The sequence below is a fragment of the Megalobrama amblycephala genome, linkage group LG2 (assembly GCF_018812025.1).
Source record: "Megalobrama amblycephala isolate DHTTF-2021 linkage group LG2, ASM1881202v1, whole genome shotgun sequence".
In the NCBI taxonomy this organism is placed as follows: domain Eukaryota; kingdom Metazoa; phylum Chordata; class Actinopteri; order Cypriniformes; family Xenocyprididae; genus Megalobrama; species Megalobrama amblycephala.
In genome coordinates, this window is record NC_063045.1 from 15,846,449 (window position 1) to 15,868,319 (window position 21,871).

Consider the following 21,871-nt stretch of genomic DNA (forward strand, 5'->3'; position numbering starts at 1 on the left):
ACATTCACACTCCATTTATTAAATGTATAGCTTGACTTATAGGCAAGTGTTTGAGAAACAAACAAGACAGGCCAAGAAAGAAAGTAGTTTTGGACATAGGTAGTGGACAGTGTTTTTGTTTGTTTAATGTCAATGGTCATACCTTCTGAGACTGACTTCGAACCCTTTACAAGTTGCCTAGAATTAACTCCTAGTATAACACATCAGTGTTGGTGTCTTTTACCTCTTCGTCCTCCAGGTTGACTGCATTCGTACTGAAATCATTTGCTCAGTCACGTGGCTTCATCTTCATTGATCCCGAAGAATTACGTTCAGCCAAATCCTGGCTGATAACTCATCAAAAGGACGAAGGATCATTCCCAGCAATGGGCCGGATACTCAACAAAGACCTGCAGGTACATAAATGGAGACCTCCTTATTGTTAAAATCTGAGAAGTTTAGACTACCTCTGAGATTTGAGTGACATGGGTGAACTAGGAAAGGTCCATATGGAATTCTGTGCACCAGTGCTCTGTCCCACTGAATTTGTAAAAGTTTATCCAAAAGACCTTATTCAAAAAAAGATAGCTTAGACCAAGATATGTTTACACTTGATTCAGATCCTTTCTAGAAGTCCTAGAAGAACAATTTCATAATTAAGCCAATAGCCCTTAGGTTTACAAGCTCTCATCAAACCGAGGAAGCTTGGATAGAGGTGTTATTTATCATCACTCTAGTGAAAGTTGCTCTGTCCAATTCCTTTTAAGGGTGGGATTCATGGAAAGATCGCCTTGACTGCGTATGTGGTGGCAGCTCTTATGGAAACTGGGATTACAACTGAGGTGAGAGATCTTCCACATCTTATTTATCCTGTGTCCCATTAAACTACCTCTCAGTGAGGTCTCTTAGACAACCTTTCCACACACATTTCCGGGATCTGTGTTAAGAGGGCATTCCTGCTTCGTAAGATGATGGATGTTCTGGCAGAGAATCAACGGTATTTCTTTCAGCCTTGTGATAGGTAATCTAATATGGAAGCTTGCTGTCTAAATCTAAAGATTAATGATAAGAACATGCAGAGACAATGGAATTCTTTTGAAAACTTCACCCTTCTTACATTCCTTTCTTCAAACTTAAGAGATTTGACAATTTAATTTAATGCATGGTGACCATGTTGAAACATTTACGTTCATTGTCATTAAAAATTCAACCTGTTAACAAAAAAGATCTAAAATTATATATGAATTAGGGCTGTCAAAGTTAACATCTTTGCATGCTATCAACTGGTGATTAGGTTAATCATGATTTAAATATTTAAATTTTTGAAAGCCCCAATTTGAATAGGTTCAGCCATTTGTACAATCTTTGTTTTCATTAACAAAAGAGCACCTCATAAGTTCCCACTGAAGATTGCTTAGTTTAGAGCCAAGTCTTTTCCATCTGCTCTCTGACGTGTCACTTTGGTTATGTGTGGCATTGTAGCCTTTGGAGTATATACAAAATGATTCACTTCAAAGATCCACCTCTCTCACTCTCAAATCGACTTGATGAAAAGAATACCGGTCAGATTAGCGTGCATGCCTGCTCAGGGCTAGCGTCCAGGTTCCGTGAGAAAAAGGACATATGGTACAGATAAAAGTCAGTCTGCTGATGCTAAACAGATGAAAGATCATTAGCGAGGTTATACATTTTTTAGGAAGAAAAAGCTGAAGGATTTGAATGGATTTGTACTGAAGGCATTTGGAAATTTAGCACAAGAAACACCTGTTAGCTGTGTAAAAGCGAAGACATTGTTTAGTAGTCTTTCTCTACACCATAGTAAAAACTAGAATTATGTTCAGATACACTTATTAAACTATATTTATTATCTTCAGCTAATGAATTGTTCTGAATGGTGTTTTTATTCAGGAGGAGAAGGTTGCAGTGGCTAAAGCAAAGGCGTTTTTGGAGAGCAACACATACTCTGCTGATGACCCGTATACTACTGCTCTGTCCGCATATGCACTGACGTTACTTCGCAGTCCTTATGCTCCATTGGCTCTGAGGCGACTTAACCACATGGCCATCACCCAAGGTAAAGATACCATAAATAGTTACAAAATACAGTAAATAGTTATTGGTTATGATTAGCATGTTGTTGATTCCAAATGTTTTGCTGTCTTTGTAGATGGTTTCACTCATTGGAGTCTTACTGGCAGCACTGTAACTGATGAGGACACGTTCATGGGCTTCAGTGATGGCCTCTCCCAATCAGGTATCTGTCTATCAATCAATCAACTTAACTCACTAACAATATTCAATATATTCAACTTGTTTTTCTCTGTTTTTTTTAGTTGTGTCAGCTGAAGTTGAGATGACAGCTTATGGTCTACTCACCTACGCTCTTCTGGGTGATGTGGCATCGGCCCTACCTGTAGTTAAATGGCTGTCAAAACAAAGGAATGCCCTGGGAGGTTTTTCCTCAACTCAGGTGACAAATCTGTTGCGTTTTTCTATCCTTGGTCATGAACAAAAGATTATTGGTCAAAGTGATGTTTGTGTACTACTTCTATTTATTGTGCAATTCACAAATATTCTGTTTGCCCCCAACAATCTACAGGTGTGCAAATGATGTATCCTACAGTGCAATGCATTTAATCAGACAATGTCTGTATTTGCAATAGCATACTACAAACCTGATTCCAAAAAAGTTGGGACACTGTACAAATTGTGAATAAAAAAGGAATGCAATAATTCACAAATCTTATAAACTTGTATTTTATTCAAAATAGAATATAGATAACATATCAAATGTTGAAAGTGAGACATTTTGAAATGTCATGCCAAATATTGGCACATTTTGGATTTCATGAGAGCTACACATTCCAAAAAAGTTGGGACAGGTAGCAATAAGAGGCCGGAAAAGTTAAATGTACATATAAGGAACAGCGGGAGGACCAATTTGCAACTTATTAGGTCAATTGGCAACATGATTGGGTATAAAAAGAGCCTCTCAGAGTGGCAGTGTCTCTCAGAAGTCAAGATGGGCAGAGGATCACCAATTCCCCCAATGCTGCGCCAAAAAATAATGGAGCAATATCAGAAAGGAGTTTCTCAGAGAAAAATTGCAAAGAGTTTGAAGTTATCATCATCTACACTGCATAATATCATCCATAATATCATCTCTGTGCGTAAGGGTCAAGGCCGGAAAACCATACTGGATGCCCGTGATCTTCAGGCCCTTAGACGGCACTGCATCACATACAGGAATGCTACTGTAATGGAAATCACAACATGGGCTCAGGAATACTTCCAGAAAACATTGTCGGTGAACACAATCCATCGTGCCATTTGCCGTTGCCAGCTAAAACTCCATAGGTCAAAAAAGAAGCCATATCTAAACATGATCCAGAAGCGCAGCAGTTTTCTCTGGGCCAAGGCTCATTTAAAATGGACTGTGGCAAAGTGGAAAACTGTTCTGTGGTCAGACGAATCAAAATTTGAAGTTCTTTTTGGAAAACTGGGACACCATGTCATCCGGACTAAAGAGGACAAGGACAACCCAAGTTGTTATCAGCGCTCAGTTCAGAAGCCTGCATCTCTGATGGTATGGGGTTGCATGAGTGCGTGTGGCATGGGCAGCTTACATATCTGGAAAGGCACCATCAATGCTGAAAGGTATATCCAAGTTCTAGAACAACATATGCTCCCATCCAGATGTCGTCTCTTTCAGGGAAGACCTTGCATTTTCCGACATGACAATGCCAGACCACATACTGCATCAGTTACAACATCATGGCTGCGTAGAAGAAGGATCCGGGTACTGAAATGGCCAGCCTGCAGTCCAGATCTTTTACCCATAGAAAACATTTGGCGCATCATAAAGAGGAAGATGCGACAAAGAAGACCTAGGACAGTTGAGCAACTAGAAGCCTGTATTAGACAAGATTGGGACAACATTCCTATTCCTAAACTTGAGCAACTTGTCTCCTCAGACGTTTGCAGACTGTTATAAAGAGAAGAGGGGATGCCACACAGTGGTAAACATGGCCTTGTCCCAACTTTTTTGAGATGTGTTGATGCTATGAAATTTAAAATCAACTTATTTTTCCCTTAAAATGATACATTTTCTCAGTTTAAACATTTAATATGTCATCTATGTTGTATTCTGAATAAAATATTGAAATTTGAAACTTCCTCATCATTGCATTCTGTTTTTATTCACAATTTGTACAGTGTCCCAACTTTTTTGGAATCGGGTTTGTATTTTGGATACAATAAGTAATACACTACAGTGCACAAACATAGTTTAGGTTAACTGTGCTTTATTGAACTTGGGTTCTTTTCTTTTTTTATTCAAAAACAGGATACTTGTGTGGCATTGCAAGCCCTCTCCGAATATGCCATCCTGTCATATGTGGGTGGGGTCAATCTCACCATATCTCTGGCTTCCACTAATCTGGATTTCCAAGAAACTTTTGAGCTTCAATGGGACAATAAGAAGATTCTACAGAAAGCTGTGGTAAAAATCTTCAACAAACACTACTGACATCTCTACATTCTACTGTCAGAGAGGTATTTTCAGTGAGGGCCTGAACTTGATACGCCCTCCTCTCAGCATCTGCTTGGCACATCACCCCATCTTGTGATTAGCAGTGTCAGTTTAAATGCGTGTAATTTTGACGTTGGACAGGGGCCAGTCGGTTAATGTATTTGCTTATGCTTGTGCCGGTAATCTGATTGATAAGTCTTGCATTCTCTCTCTCTTTGTTCAGATACCCAGCATTCCAACAGGACTGTTTGTCAGCGCTAAAGGAGAAGGCTGCTGTCTAATGCAGGTACTGTTTCTGGCAAACTCAATCCCACATTCTCTCCACGGATAAACGATTGTACTCTTCGTCGTCCTCCTCCTCCTCTTCTAGAGGCGAATCCCTCCGTGGCGACAGCCAGCTCTCTTTCCAAGGGAAATTCAGTACTAATGTTCACATTCCTGTCTTCAGAATGGAAAGATCTGGTAAAAATTAAGTAATTGTATGCCAGGGGTATGTTCTTTCTCCTGTAATCTACCCCCTAGATAGGATGGTCTACTCAATTTTTTTTTTGGTACGATGTCCCTTAGAAACAATAGAGTCATTCTAGGCCACAAAAACAACTAGAACCACGTCACCACCTTGACCTAGAACGTTCTGTTCTCAGGTTGTTTGGAGGAAAAGATGTAAGTTTTAAGATTATCTTTCATCTCTGCGCGAACAAATAGTTCATAATAAAATCCCTTACACTGAATATTAAACTTTGGCACATAAATAACACAATTTGTGCAACAGACATGAATGAAACCTCAAATGGGCCTGATCATTTGCTTGTCTACATCCCCAGATTGATGTATCCTACAATGTGCCTGATCCAGTGGCTAAGCCAGCCTTTCAGCTGAAAGTCGACCTCAAGGAACCTAGACAGGAACAGCACATCTTGCCATCCTCACGACACATATCTCCTCGCTCCCGTTCTCGAGCTGATAACCGATCAGAGCTGAGTCGCAAGCGAAGGGCACCTGTAGATGATGAGGACCCCGCGGCCCACAAAGACCACCTGGACTACAGTGTTACTTTGGAGGTTTGCACCAGGTAACAACTTTGACAGAAGGATTTGACCCATTTGAAGTCGATTTCATTTAATCTTGTTTGATATGAATGAATAACCATAGATTGGTTCTAGATTTTAGAAGTATTGTTTGTAACTCCCTCTGTGTACTTCCTCAGGTGGCTACACACTGGCTCATCCAACATGGCTGTCCTAGAAGTCCCTCTGTTATCTGGCTTCCGTGCAGATATTGAGAGTTTGGAGAGGGTGAGATTTCTTTTTTATTTATTGTTGTGTATTCTCTCTTCGACAGCTTCCTATCCTTTGTCACACTCGCATTTCACATTATTTAAGGTGGCTAATAAAGACACAATATTGACAAGGTGTCTCTATAATAGGACAGTGCATCTCTCTCGTTCGTTTTCCCTTTCCTCTCTCCTTCTCTGCATGTGTCCTCCTGGCAGATGGACAGAGTTTACATCTGGAGGCCATTTCAAAAAGGAGGCAGTATGGCACGGAATTTATCAGTCTCTTTCACTTTCTCACGAACACACACATAAACAAACAGACACCGAAGAATGGTCATTCATATTTGGGTTGTGTCAGATTAAATAAAAACATGAAAATATATACAGTCAAACCAAAATTTATTCAGACACCTTGAACATTTCATTCATTATTACAGTTTATTCACTATAGTTAAAAAAAATGGTAATAAAATATGACAAGATATCAGAGTTAAACTGTGTCAGAAAAAAATTAATCTTAATTATGTCAAATAACACTTAAGCAAAACATGGCCAGGTAAAAGTGTCTGAATAATTTTTGGTCCCAAATTTTTATAATTAATTTTTACTAGTAGTTCACTGTATGAAGAATTTTTGGGTATAATATGTCAGAGTTTACTTTATAGAATTAAATCTAGTGTCTGAATAATTTTTGGTTTACTATATAAAATAAATATATTTATAATAATTATTAAGGTATTAAATATATTATTATTATCCAAAATAATTATTATTTAACAATTATAAATTTTAAAATTATTATAATAATATTCTTTATAAAGACCAGAAAATATCAGAATTCTTATATTATGGATAAAAAATAATTATATATTAAATGGATTTTATGCACGATATAAGAAGAAGAAAATGATTAATGGCCGTTATGTTTTTAATTATATACCACTTCTGGTATATAATTAACATGAATATAATTTATGTTTATTACAAGTATATTTTATAACTACATAACATGCTGAGGATGAAGACCGTTATATGTGTGTATTTTGTAAATATTATTAGTTCATAAAGTGTCTGGCCACAATTGGGTGTGAGGGTCATGCAGCTCCAGCTGGGCTTACAGACCCTCCACAGGACCGTAATGTCCACAACAGTGGCCTAGAACAGGAAATGCTCAGGGGGGTCAACCAGCGCCACCTCCTCCTCCAGCTGGGGGGGTGTGGGTAAATGGAGGTTGGTTTAGGTCACCACCGTTGTCCCCAGTCCACTGATTGTCCCTCATTAGTCATGTTATAGGTCCCAGGCCTCATGTCCTCCACGCTAGTAAACCGACGCTACCACGGGAGCCGTATAACGTGAGCCGACTCCGACGCTCACCACGGTAGAACGTGTCTCATTAGCGCCATTAGCCAGTAACGAGCTGGCTTTACACAGCCACCTCTGGCTGGCTCTATGTTTATTACACGACCCTGGCAATTCACATTCCTCGTTTCGCTATGGGAAGCAAGATTGCTTACACCGTCATGTCTCATTGTTTTAATTTATAGTAAGGGGGAGGACATGCTTGGAAGATTGTTTGCTTCTCATATATTCCACAGTGAAAATCAATACTTTTTACAATGAACGGTGCTATAAATGTCGCAATTACGACAACGATCTTTGGTCCGTAAAGCAACAAGTTTCCTTTTTTAGATTTTTATTTCAGCAATGTTAACAAGCAAGTCTTTTTCTGAAATCATGCTCTGCTGTGGCTTTTGGGCAAATTAAATCACTCTTGGTTATTTATTTGGGGCTGCAGTCATACTGTGTATGTTTGTGTATGCGTGTTTATGTTCGAAAGTGTCCTTGTGGCGCCAGCTCACATTGGGCCCCTCATAAACTGTGTCAGAGTGCTCGCCACCTTTCTCTTTCTCGCTCACACACGTAGGATGAATCATGTTAGGATGCTAAACAGGCTCTAAAATATGGTCTTCAAACACCATTTGGGAAAAACCAGTGTACAAATACTCGCATACTGAGTGTATGACATGAGAAACAAAACATGAGTTCAACTTTATGCAAATGTGCAGTGACATTGTGCATTGGCAGTCGTTGGTGTGATAGCTAGCAGGTTTGAGAAGTCAGATATACAGTATGACGGTGAAGAGATGGACCACTTGCATGAAAATTAATGGGAAGAATCACAAAACTTAATAGTGTCTATCCACATTGTTTTTCAATGTGGACGGTTGCTATTTCCTGTGAATGTGCAAAAGACTTCAGATTCATTAGCCGCTATAGGTAAATAATTAGAAGAAGTGTAAAGTGCAGTACACTGTAAAATATTTCTGACTTACCATTGTGTTTATGATTGCAATGTTCACAAAAACCATTCATATTTTTGGTAGACTTTGTTTACTTAAGAATTTTACAACTGGTATCTACATAGAAAGCAACTTTGAGGCATTTTCTTCCCATTTCTCATTTTAACATAGCTAGCTAAATGCTAGCTTGTTTTGGAGAATCTAAAGTCCTGGTTTATGCCCAAAACTTATCTGGCGAACCAAGTTAGCACATTCATAAAATGGCTTACATGGGTATTGTCCTTGTAATGAGTGTACTGTAAGACAAAACCATTTCTTAAATGACATATTAGCTTTAGCATTTAAGTTAGCATTGTTTACAGAGCTAAATAATCATTCTTCCTAATAATCTTGTTCCCAGCTGTTTTTGGATAAGCGAGTGGGGCTAAAGAGGTATGAAGTAGATGGACGGAAGCTTCTTTTCTACTTCGACGAGGTGAGTTAATGTTACATAATGACAGCTTTTACACAATTTGAGAGCTATATGTTAAAAAGTTGAGGTTTAAGTCTCATATAACTCCAGGTGTTTTATCAGGGGAGCGTATTAAAGAATTGTCATTGTAAAATCCACTGGTCTCTTGTCTTTTCTACAGATTCCCAGTCAATGTATGACCTGTGTGGCCTTCAACGCTGTGAGGGAGTATATTGTGGGCAAGACGGCTCCAGTGCCAGTGAAAGTCTATGACTATTATGAACCAGGTGCGTTTGGACCATCCTACTGCATACACAAGAGTACCGTGGTGGTACCATAGTATTGCAGTGGTAATTTTTTAGATGGCAATAACATTGTACTTTGGTATATGAATCTTGTTATCATTCAGTACTATGATACCATGGTATTTGCATGGTATTTCAAAGAATGGTTATGTGCCCTTTAAGTGGAGTTGAGAATATTATGAGTATCGAGTCTATGAATGACCAAACAAAGTCATATTTACAAGTGTTGACACATGAGTTGTGATGTCTTAAGGGCTGTGTCAGTTTGAAATATAATGGAAAGAAAGTTTGTTGTCATCAGCGATGAATGATTTTGCAAAGTTGTATTAATTATTTAATGTGCTGTATTTTAAAGGTGCCCTAGAATCAAAAATTGAATTTACCTTGGCATAGTTAAATAACAAGAGTTCAGTACATGGAAATGACATACAGTGAGTCTCAAACTCCATTGTTTCCTCCTTGTGTAAATCTCATTTGTTTAAAAGACCTCAGAAAAACAGGCGAATCTCAACATAACACTGACTGTTACGTAACAGTCGGGATCATTAATATGTACGCCCCCAATATTTGCATATGCCAGCTCATGTTCAAGGCATTAGACAAGAGCAGCCAGTATTAACGTCTGGATGTGCACAGCTGAATCATCAGACTAGGTAAGCAAGCAAGGACAATAGCGAAAAATGGCAGATGGAGCAATAATAACTGACATGATCCATGATATCATGATATTTTTAGTGATATTTGTAAATTGTCTTTCTAAATGTTTCGTTAGCATGTTGCTAATGTACTGTTAAATGTGGTTAAAGTTACCATCGTTTCTTACTGTATTCACGGAGACAAGAGAGCCGTCGCTATTTTCATTTTTAAACACTTGCAGTCTGTATAATTCATAAACACAACTTCATTCTTTATAAATCTCTCCAACAGTGTGTAATGTTAGCTTTAGCCATGGAGCATAGCCTGATCCATTTGAGGGTTTGTAAATGCACTGTATTATAGTCGAGAGCTCGGGGGGGCAGGGAGTGCACGATTTAAAGGGGCCGCAGCCTGAATCAGAGCATAGTTAATGATGCCTCAAAATAGGCAGTTAAAAAAAAATTAAAGTCCCTGTAAAGTCATTTTAAAGTATGTGTTCACATGAGTTTGTCACACCACAGAAAAATGTGTTATTAACCACCCAGCCAAATTTGAATGATTAAAAAAATCGGCAAGTAAATGAAATAAGTTATCAAAATCTCGAAAAAATAGGCAGCGCTCTCTGCTCTCAAACGCTGGGGGCGTGTCCGCTGTCGGCGCTGAAACCACACCCACTCGCGAGAGCTGCAGCCTCAACTTACTTGTCTAATGAGTCAAACATACTGATGCATATAAAAGAATCATTTAGAGGGTTGCAAATTTTAGTAGAGTTACTGTGGACTACCTACTAATTATAACATAAGCACACACGACAACTTACACTCATGGGCACGAACGGGAGGATGAAGGCCGGGACGGGAGAGACTCTGTCCGGCTCCATATATCATCGGTTATCGGTGGGACGGTAGGAAGGCCGAGGCGGGAGGGGGGCCGAGGTCTGTTCAGTCACATTCACCAAAAACAGCGGATTATCTGTGAATCCCAGCTGTTTGATGAAAGTTTGTAAAATTATCCGGTGTAGAACGATCACTTTAGAATCGTTTTAGGAAATTTAAATAAGGAGACCGAGCATATTGTATATTATAACAACCATGTAATATGCATTTGCGTGAGAAGGCATTACTAGCTAAATGTGCAAACTTCTGCAAAGGGCTGTATAACTGTAATGACACTCGAGATTGAGCGAGTGAACCGCTGTAGAGTTAGAGGCGGCACCACGCTCAGTGCGTCATCGACAGTTATATAGTGTTAGGGGAGGGGCTATGCTCGGGGGACGATGTGCGTCATCAGACCCCCGTTTTAGCTCCGCCCAAAAAATCCTGAGCAGAGACTTGGTGAAAAACTGTTTAACACTCTAACTTCACAATTAAGCATTACTCAATTCACAGACTTTGTAATGTGTTTCAGCAATACATTTGTAACATTTATAAAGTGCTAAGAAAGAATTCTCAGAATTGACTTTACAGGGACTTTAAAAAAAATCTATGGGGTATTTTGAGCTGAAACTTCACAAACACATTCAGGGGACACCTTAGACTTATATTACATCTTGTAAAAACTGGTTCTAGGGCACCTTTAATGACTCTAAAGATGCAGTTCAGGCCTAAAGAATTCCTTAAAGACAATAAATGTAAAATCATTAACCTTTCACTGTTTGCTTTAATAAAACAAATATATTTATTTATTTTTGATATTTTGTGATATCAATGAATAATTTTCAAATTTTTAAACAAGTTGTAGCTATTCGGGTCAACAGGAAAACTGTTTTTAGATCCTCCATTTGTTAGGTACTAGCTTCCCATGTCCACTTGATGGCAATATTATTTATTTAAATTTACATTTAGCAGTACATTTATGCATGTGGTAGACTTTTTTTATACAAAAAGCGAATTGCATTCAAGGTATACACTTTATCAAACCTTGGGAATTAAACCCACAACCTTGCCATTGATATAGCACCATGCTCTACTGTTCTATAGGGATGTTATTCAGAAGGGTTTTTTGTGTGTTTGTTTTGTCCACACTGATAACACAAACATGGCATACCAGTGTAGTTCATTTTGTGTGCAAATGACTCTTATGAACGATACTTTTTAATGAATCGGTAAAAAACTGCCCCATGAATCAGTCACAGATTAACTTAGAATTTTCTGATTCATTACTGAATTATCTGATTCACTCATTGAACTGCAAGTTATCACTTTGTTATATCTGATCTCTTTCTGTCTTTTAAATGGCATGAATTTTGCACATGACATATTTTGATTGACTTTGTGTGTGTATACAGCATTTGAAGCCACACGTTTCTACAACGTGAGCGAGAGCAGCCCACTAGCACGAGAACTATGTGACGGCACAACATGTAATGAAGTGGAAAGCTCCAGCAATCACTGGACAGGTCAGTACATATTTGTCTTCTAGTATATCAACTTCTATTATCACATACTGTACTTTACATTTAAAGACTCTTTCCCTCTACCCCTCCAGGCTTTGTGCAAGGCGGCCAGTGCAATAACATTTTTGACTGTCCGGAGGAGGAACACTATGAGCGTTGTACATGTTATCGTGACTGCGGCTATGATGGCGAGCCAGTGTGTGGTTCTGATGGCCAGACCTACCAGAACCAGTGTCAGATGGAGGTGTCCGCTTGTAGAAACGGCACACGGATAGAGCAGATGCCCTTCAGCCACTGCCCACAGAGTAAGTTCTGCCACCTACCTGTGAATTTATAACCTAGACATGTCTGCAAGATAAGAAATCCCCACTTTTTGCGTATTTTAAGGACCCAAGCTTTGTAAACCTGTACCGTTTCATTACGAAACTCGTTTTCGCCAAGATTTATGCCATGTGATCTTGAACCAGGTGCTACCCTCTCCAGACACTCTTAGATGAAGTCATGCTCGTTGCATAATTAGAGACATGTTTTTTCCTTTCTTTTAAGAGGTTCATTCGCAGGACTTTCAGATACACACAGGCACTGACATGTGTGAGGAAAACCGCAGATGTTTTGGGCAAACAAACCTTCGACCTTGGGCCCGGATCCACATAAATCTTCTTAAGAGAGAAGTTTAGAAATTTTTTAAGATAAATCGCAAGAAATTTGCAAGAATGTTCCTAAGTGCCATTCCTGAAAAATCTTAATATCTCAAATATTTACTAACATTTTTTTTTTTTAACAAGAAAATAACAGGCTTTGGTGTTTTCTCTCTCTCTCTCTCTCTCTCTCTCTCTCTCTCTCTCTCTATATATATATATATATATATATATATATATATATATATATATATATATATATATATATATAGTACTCTGAGTACTGAATAGTCTGAGATCAACTCAATGAAAAACACTTCAATGGTGTCTTTTTGCACTACCTGCAAATTATGTAATAAAAATGAACACTAATTTCGGGGTGAATGGCTTGTTGGGAGTCCAGTACTCGAGTCACAAATTTCGCATGTGCCATGTATTTTAAATAGTTCATTTTAAAGAGCCTGTCACTAAATGGAGCGTTTTGTTGCATTAATTTGCACTGTAATGCTTAACATTTGAAGCAACCCAATTTAAGACAAATTGGAGGTTATTCTATCTTTAAGAGGGTATTTATGTTGATGGAACAATCTTAAGAAAAAATAAAAAATGTTTATTGGGAATCAAAATATTCTTAACTTTTTTTTGAAGAAGAAGAAGAAGAATGTTTAGTGAATCCGGCCCCTTGGTTCGGATCACTGTAATGTGAATCAGAGCTTCCAGAGGGTCATTTTGTTGTCTTGTTAAGATTTGTATCTTGCCACTTGACATCTGGTCTGGTTATTTCAAATCACAGGCGAGATTAAAGCCTCATCCACTTGCGCATCAAAGACAATCAAAGTGTTTTCAGTGCTTTGCAATTATTCATGTCCAGACAGGCCTGATTCAAGGAATCAAACCTCTGTTTTTCACAACCGAGAAAGACTGAGGTGTGTGTACCTGCTTTGGTAGGAACAGCTGTTCAGGTGCTGCATTTGCTGATGATATAAACACATACATACTCTCATACACACCAGTATATGGTGTATTACAGGGTTCCCCAAATGACAGAGCGCTTTTGTCCGAGGTCCTTTAACAGTGAAAAGAAGGGGGGGGGGGCAGAGGGTTAGAAAAATCCTGTCACATTCCTTTCCGACGCGCGGACCAACAACAAAGGGGCTTTCTTGTTTTACAGAGGACTGCCATCGGGAAGGGGACAAAATAAAGGTTACACGGGAAATCTGTGCCAATGTATTAGGCCGTGGTAACATGTAGGGCTGCATGATTGTTTTATTTGCAGGTGCCCTGAATAGTGTTTGAGGTTTTAGGAGCTGTGCAATGCATGTTATAGACCCTAAATTAAAAGCAGTTTTGGTCTAAATTTAGGTTTTAGTTTTCTTAATCTAAAGCCTACTTGTACACTTATTAACTTATATATTCAGTTGGGTTTTTTTCCTTCATTTTCACTTCACATAAAAACGTTCAAGTCTCACATTTTCTATATTACAGTGTTTTATTAAAAATATATATGTGTAAATGATTTTAAATGATTTTACATGTTAAATGTTATGTTAATATTGGCATCAATTTTCCTAAAGATTGTGTCATTAGATTAATTTCAAGATACTTTTGTTATTAAAAATTCAGAAGCAAAGACGGTCTTACTATCGGCCAGTGGCATTTATTTTTGTGAATCAGTTCAAATTGTATGTTTCAAAGAATCAATTCAAAACTCTTTAGTGATTTATTTTGAGCATCACTAAAAAAAAAAAAAAAATCCTATAAGTCTCCACATCGCATTTTTCATATATTATCATGTTTTAAAAAATAAACATGAGTAGAATTATTTAACTGGTTCAATTTAAGCAGCATGTGAATATTGTCCCTCTGTGGTGAAAATCAAGCTTTTAATGTTGTTTGTCTATGTGGCGTTTTTATTATGCTTTAAGACAAACCATGCACAAATTCATAAGTCAACACCATTGCTGTGTATTTTCTCCTTAAAACTGCAGTGAACCAAAGACTGTCTCAAAAACGTAGTTTGAAATCACTGGTGTTTCTGACATCATAAACTACCTTTTAACCAATCGCGTCAACGTGTGATCGTCAACTAGTGAATCTCTGAACTGTTGTGAGTGAGTGGAGGTGGGGCTAATTTGCATATTCATAGAATCGCTTATACTAAATGAGGCAAGGGTGTAGAGTTACAGTCAAGCTCTTTTAAGGCATGAAAATGTTTAAATATGCCATTTTGGTGATCAAAGGTGAGTTTTAAGGGATAAAATGATTGACTACAGGGGGACTTTAAATTATTATTATTATTTTGGCATCAAGATGTCTAAAGATTGTCATTAAATTAATTTCAGGATCATTAGTGCACTTATTAAAACCTCAGAACTGTTGATCAGTGCAATTCATTTTTGCGAATCAGTTCAAATTGTTGTTTCAAGGGATCATTTCACAACCCTTCAGTGATTCTTTTGTGTATCACTAAAAAAAATTAAAAAATATACATGGGTAAACACTGATTTTTATTACCATTTATTGTTAAATGAGTTTATATAAATTAATAAAATGTTAAGCTTTTTTGTGTGTTTTATTTGTTACATTTAATTATATTGGATCTACTTGAAAACAATGGCTGTAAAGAATGTCTAAATGTCATACCAACAGACATCAAAATATCAAACCAAGTGGCATCACAAGTGCAAACAAATGATTCTAGACCTAGAAACCAGATATCAAACACCGAACAAATAATGTATCTAATTAATGTAAAGTATAGTAAAGTACATTAATCTGACCTGTTTATGTGTGTATTGTCATCTTACAGTGGGGGTGGCCATAGAAGAGCGAGAACGTGCTACAGGAGAAGAACCAGAACAGGAACCTATACTCATTCCTGCAGGTATCATCCTCTCCTCTTCCTCTCTTCTACTTTTCTTTGAACACATCTGCATCAGTCCCCTGCAGGTGTGAGCGTGTGCCACACATGGGCAGGTGTTGAAGAGTTCAACAATCAGAAGCTACATGCAAGGAAGCTTATGCGTGCACAGGCCTGCATATCAGCCCAGACTACATTAATGCTCAGATAATTAGCATCCCAGTCTGCTGTCGCTCAACTCGCACCCTCCTCTATAGGGTTTGGCCTGTTCAAACACCATTAACTCTGAGCAAAATTTAGCTTGTTTTGATTTAAATCATTTGCAGAATTTTACAAGAACTTGCAACTTACAGATTTAACAAAGCAAAACTGAAATCTTTCCCCTTATGTGTTCACAGGTTGGAGATTAGTACTGTAGTATCTTTAGCAAGATTTATATCCCTCATATTCTTGACTTTAATAACCTAATTGGACAGTTTGTAACATGAAATGGAAAACATTACACTATAAATATATAGAATTGGCAATTAATTCAAGATGTATTCTTTGAAACCAATTAAATTAAATTTTGCTTCTCAAAAAATGCTATATTTTTATTGGAAAACAGGACAAAAGTACATTATTTTTTATAGTGTATTACCCTCATTGGAGTGAAGGCAATTTGATAAGGAAAAACATTACAACCCTTTAAGTGGCAAAATTAGTACTTAAGGCAAGTTAGAAGTGCTCATGATATCACATGCACACTCAGCTAGGTGTGTGTAGGTATGTGCGTCTGTGTCCTCTGGAAAACTCCCAGACTGATTAGACAGTCTCTTGCAGAGCTGTTAAGACTTGCCCTGTGTTGTGTTTGGGCCGAGAAAATGTGTCTATAGGGCTGTGGTTGTTGGGGTTCCTCAAGGTTATGGTTTTGGCCCGTTTTTTATTTTAAGTTTCCTTTACCTGGATGCCACCTGTTTAAATGTTTCCGAGAATTTACAGTTCTTTTTTTTGCTTGAGGTAATTTCCAAGTTTGTTTGTGTCTATTAATGCTTGAGGTGATTTTCTTGGATTTGCCATTTGTAAATATGTTTGGGAAAACTTCAAGCCACATCCCTTGAGAAGCAGAAATACGTGTTTAAAAAGTCTGTAAGAGCACTTTCTAGACACAGGTCCTAGATTGAAAATGTTTTTTGATGCTCAATCATGACTTACCCTGACCAAATCTCAAAAAGAAAAACAGATATGCATGTCAAATAATTTATTCTACTTAGTTTTAGGTCTATGTATGAATGTTATATTATTGTTGAAGGATAACATGGAAACGAGTAGCCTTCATTTTCAGGTATAATTCCAAACTGCAAGTAAGACATTTATCATCCTTGATGATTAAGTGGTGCTGAGCAGCTGTGTTGACAAAAAGCCTATAAGCTGGGATTTGTCTCTTTTTTTTTTTTTTTTTTTTTTTTTTTTTTTTTTTCTCATTTATGGACATAATGCGTTAAAGTCTGCAAACATTCTCTGTGGAAAGATAAATGAGTTAAGACACCCAAGCTATGAATTCCTAACATTAGAGACGCATTTAAACACTTGGTCTGTTGAAACATATGGAAGTTGCTGCTTTATGTATAGGCAAGGCTCGCCCCCTACTGGCCATTTGGTACATGTATTTTTTTTTTTTCTCTCTCAGACATATTGTCTGGCAATAGATATTTGCTAACTGCAATTATTTAAATTATTTTTTATTAATAACTGTTAAAATATAGGTTTAATTGCAAAAACATGTTTTTAGAAAAAGAAAAGCAGGCCAAAAACATACCCTTGAGGAACACCACAGCCATATTTTTTATTTTTTATTTTTTTTTAAATCAAGATTTGCAGAAATAAACTATCTGAACATCCCTGAAACAAATCAAACAATGCTTTTGTCAAAGACGGCACATTGTTGTGCAAAGTGACTGCTTTTATTTCATAGGAGGGGAGGAGCCAGGCTCTATGGCTGAAGTGTCCTACTATTCTTACGAGTATGACCCTGACACGGACAGCTTTTCACCAGAGAATGAGGAAAAGTTAGTGCCTATAGAAGAGGAAGAGGAGGCGGAAGACACCGCACAACTTCTGGGTGGACATATCCTCACAGTGGACACAAAGGACTCGCCTGAGCGATGGTGAGATACAATCTATTTACTAGGACTTTTTCATCCAAAACATTTACCTTTATATTAAGCAGCTTTTCTGTTTTTTCTGCCTCCTCTACAACAGAGACCTTTGGCCACCAGCAGCAAATGCGAGAGCTCCACATTGTACATTCTCTGTGAATATGTTTGTGTGAAAGAAGGGCTGGAAAAGAGAGGCGTACCCAGCGAGATGACAGCTCTGCGTGTGTATGTGTGTGTTTGAAAAGAGAAATAATATCAATACTCTCTATTTTTAAATTAATTTCCATAGCTCTGTACGTTTAGTGATGGTATGACATCTCCCTGTATTCCTCTTGTAATCTAGTTTTAATAGTCCAGTATTTATGTTTGTAAGTATAATTCATCTAAAAATCAAATATTTTATTGTTTTTGTTTTCTATCTGTGGTATTTATTTGTGGCTAGTGTCTTTGTTTGTATGATTCATTTTTTTTTATTTTCTCATTTCCTCTGTCAGATCCTCCCTTCTTTCTCAACAGCATCTACTTGTTGTGTGGTTTTACACCCCGTTAAAATGTGCTATGATCGAAAGTGCACTTCCAGAGCAGGTCTTTCTTACGAAATTGTGCGTTAAGGTGTGTAGCTATTATTTTTACTTATTGATGGCTGGTTTATTCACCTGAGAGGAGACTGCAGCTGATAAATAAGCTTCTTTCCCAGTCACCCTATGCTAAATTAGTCTTTGAATCAGAGAAAACAAACTCTGGAAACTGGAATATGATTTGTACAGAATATAAGCTATTTTGACTAAACTTTGCCATACTAAATAAAAAATCAGCAGGCCCATGTGTAATCTGCGCCCGCAGAACTTCAAACAAAATGCCTCTATGTGATCATTAAGTTAATAAAATATATTGTTTAATTTGATTGTGCAGGTATCAATAAGAATGTATTACTCTCAAGGCCTGTTTAACATACTTTACTTTTGACATATTTAAATTCCAATAAAACCTATGCAGAAAATGCAGATGCAATGCAATGCACTATGTGAATTGTGAAAATCACTGTAAATTTTAAGGGACCTAAAATTAATTTAACCTTCAATTATATCAAACACAAAACATTTGGGGGGAAAGGTCAACGAGAATAAACTTTATGGTTGCACTTTATTTTACTTACATGTACTTACTTAAGAAAGTACTGGTATTATAAGGTAACTACATGGGTTAAGGTTAGGTTTAAGGGCAGGTTCAGGGTTAGTACATAGTTATTACTCATTTATTGTAGTTACGATAATAAGTACATAATATGTACATGGGGAACAGGACTGTAAAATAAAGTGCTACCAACTTTATATGCAATCTGTATCTTCTGAAATCTTTCTTTTACTATGCTTGAATTCCGATTTGTAAACTGTCTATGTAATATGCAAAATTAGGATTAGTGCATACCAAATCATAGTATGTTGAAAATAATATCTCAGATTATTTTGTGTAGATTTTCAAAATAGGCTAACATTGCTCACAATCTGTTATGTCGAGAAATTTGTTTGCAATCGTTCTCTGATGTGTAAAGCCCGAAGTTTACTTCAACCGTACACATACGCTAAGCATTTGCATCAAAAGTATAAAGCAGGGGTCGGCAATTAAATTTCGCCTCTAGATGGTGGGCCAGAACATAGTCAAAGGATAATTTAAGAAATGCATTGAAAAATGCAACTTTCCTGTGAAAAACTGTTAGTGTCTTTTAACTGGTAGTGAGCTGTTACTGTGTTAAATCCTGTAGTAGGACAGTCATCAACAAAAAGCCACATTTGTGTGGCAGTATCCAGGTTTTACACTGGATAAATTAATAAAGCAGAGTAGTGACACTTAACCTGGCAAGTATCTTCATTCACCATCTTGCAACACAGACCGCCTTGCTAAAACACACATATGTGGGACATGCTGAATGGATAAAAATAACTTGAATAAGCCCATTAATGGCATGTTTGAGTCACGCTCTTTGCGAACTGTTTTATTTCCTGTTTCCATATTGTGAATAATAAATGTGTAACATTTTAATTTGCTGCTTGTTACACAATAGATCCTAACTTATTGTAATAATTATTTGACATAGCCTACTTTTAAAGTATACGCCATTTGATAATGTGAACAATCATAGGCGTTCAACAAATGCACACTAGAAAGATTCATCCTTGTGCATTGTCTGTGCAATTTCTCTCCAAAAGTTGTGTACTTGTTTAATCTAGAGTTCTCTTAATCCCCTCACCTTGTGGGTAAACTTATTAGCGCAATAAATTTCAAGGCACATATGAGCTGAGCTTACAGTTCTAGAATAAACCGGCTGTACACAGACTATGCTGATAATGATTTTGTCACATGCACTGTACACACCCTAACGCATGCATAAGTACTGAAGTATACCTTGGGCTTTATTATGCAGCACAATTTTTTGTCATCGCAATACCACTGTTCAAGCTCAAATCATTCTTAAAAAGCACATACATCAGGTTAAAGTCACTTTGAGAGAATCTGTTGTCCCTGATGAACTGCTTCAGCTTCTTCAAAGCTTTCTGAAACCTGTTTGACACATTGACCCTATGTGTTTCTGTGTCTGCTGGGTCAGCTTGTGAGAGTTTGCCTATGTTGACATCTATCTCCGGTTACCACAGCATCAGACGGTGCTGTTAATGTTTAATGTTTGTTTGCTGGTCAGTGCAACGGTGGACATGTTCACCGAACATACCTCCAACTTCCACTTTCTGCGATTTTTAAAAAGCACTAACAGATTTTGATACAACACATTTCAGTTGGATAGATAGGAATATGGTGGTACATACTTTTTTAGATGTTTCTTCAGATGTTCCTAGCTTCTCAATGGCTGAGGGCCCTTTCTATGCAGCTTTGCAGGGGGGCCCCCAGTGGCTGGTCTCCCTGGTGACCCACGCTTGATGGTCTGTCTCTGCTCTGATGAACAGAGTAAAAGCATGAAAGAGAAAGGGTAAGTGAGGGGAGGGATTACCTGATGGAGATAGTGTTACATGACAATGAATTCAAGTGATGACACCTTTTTGCTTCTGTCTCTCAAATGCATTTGTATATTTAATGGGTTTGGCAGCCCCTGATTGAGTCTGGTTCAATGAAGATTACTCCAAAGCATCAGTTTTCCACTTGAGCGGTTTTGACATTATCAGATGGTGGATGGTGGAGAACTTGACTGGATTCACTTGTCCCATTCAAAAGAGGTCAGAAAGCAGAAGGACAGTTTTGCAGAGGACATCTGATTTAGTGAAGCCAGGAAGATGAAAATGAAGAGATCCTACTAACCATCACCTTAGCTTTGATGATGTTCTGAAGATCTACACCTGCTTTGGGTTTTTGCATGTAGCTGCTTGCGTTTTTCAATTGCTTGGAACAACTGATATTGATGTAAACGTTAATACCTTAATAATTGCTTGTCCTTGAGCTCTGTTTGCCAACTTTTCCATAAAATTTAAGTATAGAGATTTGATAGTAGACCTCTGTCCAATTCTGCAGCTAATACACAACATACATTTCTTGAAGTAAATGGTTAAACCAGTCCCAAATGCGATCGTGACTATGAGTGAAACAGAGACGGAGAGGAAGCGCCCGGTCATTGCTGGCAGAGAAAAAGGTAAGCTGTTGTGTGCTATGCATCTTACCTTCAGTGTAAGAAACTTGTTTGAAGCAATACTAGCATGTGGGGAATGCCTCTTGTCCAATCAAAATGGTGAACCGGAACAACCCTGCGTTCAAACAGTATAGCCCAGCACTGGGATTTTGTTTGTATTAGTCTGCTAAACTGTTCATCTGTGCATAAGAAGGGGGAATTTTCCGAGATTCTTTCTGCAGGTTACATCGTTAATGCCACTAGGTGGCGACAAGTGACTCTCTTTATGAGTGAATCATTCAATCATTTAGTCAAACGATTCTTTAAAAGATTAGTTCACTTTCAAATAAAATTTTCCTGATCATTTACTCACCCCCATGTCATCCAAGATGTCCATGTCCTTTCTTCAGTCGAAAAGAAATTAAGCTTTTTGAGGAAAACACTCCAGGATTATTCTCCTTATTATGGACTTCAGTGGCCTCCACTCCATGGTCTTATCTAAAGAAACGATCTGCCATTTTTGAAAAAAATGTAAATGTATATAATCAAATGATCACCTTCCAAGTGGTTTTGCCAAAACCGCACTTTCATATTCTTCAAAAAGCTTACGCTGTATGTCCTACACCTTCCCTACTCAACTTACGGAACGAACGCAGCGCCAGTTCCATTTTTTCCCAAAAGTACAATAGGGAAGGCGTAGGACATACGGCTTAAGCTTTTTGAAGAATACAAAAGAGCGGTTTTGGCGGAAC

The 21,871-nt window shown here is 37.7% G+C and overlaps 2 protein-coding genes and 1 long non-coding RNA gene across 3 annotated transcripts in view; 2 read left to right on the forward strand and 1 right to left on the reverse strand.

Annotated features, from left to right (window-relative positions):
* cpamd8 (C3 and PZP like alpha-2-macroglobulin domain containing 8) overlaps positions 1 to 18,413 on the forward strand; it is a 37,114-nt gene extending 18,701 nt beyond the window's left edge. Inside the window, exons 28-43 of the mRNA XM_048183041.1 lie at positions 239 to 395; positions 747 to 821; positions 1,888 to 2,053; positions 2,147 to 2,233; positions 2,313 to 2,449; positions 4,325 to 4,480; positions 4,734 to 4,796; positions 5,335 to 5,582; positions 5,718 to 5,805; positions 8,487 to 8,561; positions 8,719 to 8,824; positions 11,766 to 11,876; positions 11,966 to 12,178; positions 15,321 to 15,395; positions 17,326 to 17,518; positions 17,613 to 18,413. Coding sequence (XP_048038998.1) covers positions 239 to 395; positions 747 to 821; positions 1,888 to 2,053; positions 2,147 to 2,233; positions 2,313 to 2,449; positions 4,325 to 4,480; positions 4,734 to 4,796; positions 5,335 to 5,582; positions 5,718 to 5,805; positions 8,487 to 8,561; positions 8,719 to 8,824; positions 11,766 to 11,876; positions 11,966 to 12,178; positions 15,321 to 15,395; positions 17,326 to 17,518; position 17,613 — 1,951 coding nt within the window. The 3' untranslated portion in view covers positions 17,614 to 18,413. The remainder of the gene's footprint in view (positions 1 to 238; positions 396 to 746; positions 822 to 1,887; positions 2,054 to 2,146; positions 2,234 to 2,312; positions 2,450 to 4,324; positions 4,481 to 4,733; positions 4,797 to 5,334; positions 5,583 to 5,717; positions 5,806 to 8,486; positions 8,562 to 8,718; positions 8,825 to 11,765; positions 11,877 to 11,965; positions 12,179 to 15,320; positions 15,396 to 17,325; positions 17,519 to 17,612) is intronic.
* On the reverse strand, positions 1 to 21,477 carry LOC125263812. Its single transcript, XR_007183903.1, has 3 exons — positions 21,172 to 21,477; positions 20,329 to 20,455; positions 1 to 389 (listed from the first exon to the last, which is right to left on the reverse strand). It is a non-coding gene; the product is annotated as an uncharacterized LOC125263812 (long non-coding RNA).
* odf3l2b (outer dense fiber of sperm tails 3-like 2b) overlaps positions 20,063 to 21,871 on the forward strand; it is an 8,099-nt gene continuing 6,290 nt past the window's right edge. The window contains exon 1 of the mRNA XM_048183052.1: positions 20,063 to 21,143. Within this exon, the coding sequence (XP_048039009.1) occupies positions 21,056 to 21,143 (88 nt within the window). The 5' untranslated portion in view covers positions 20,063 to 21,055. The remainder of the gene's footprint in view (positions 21,144 to 21,871) is intronic.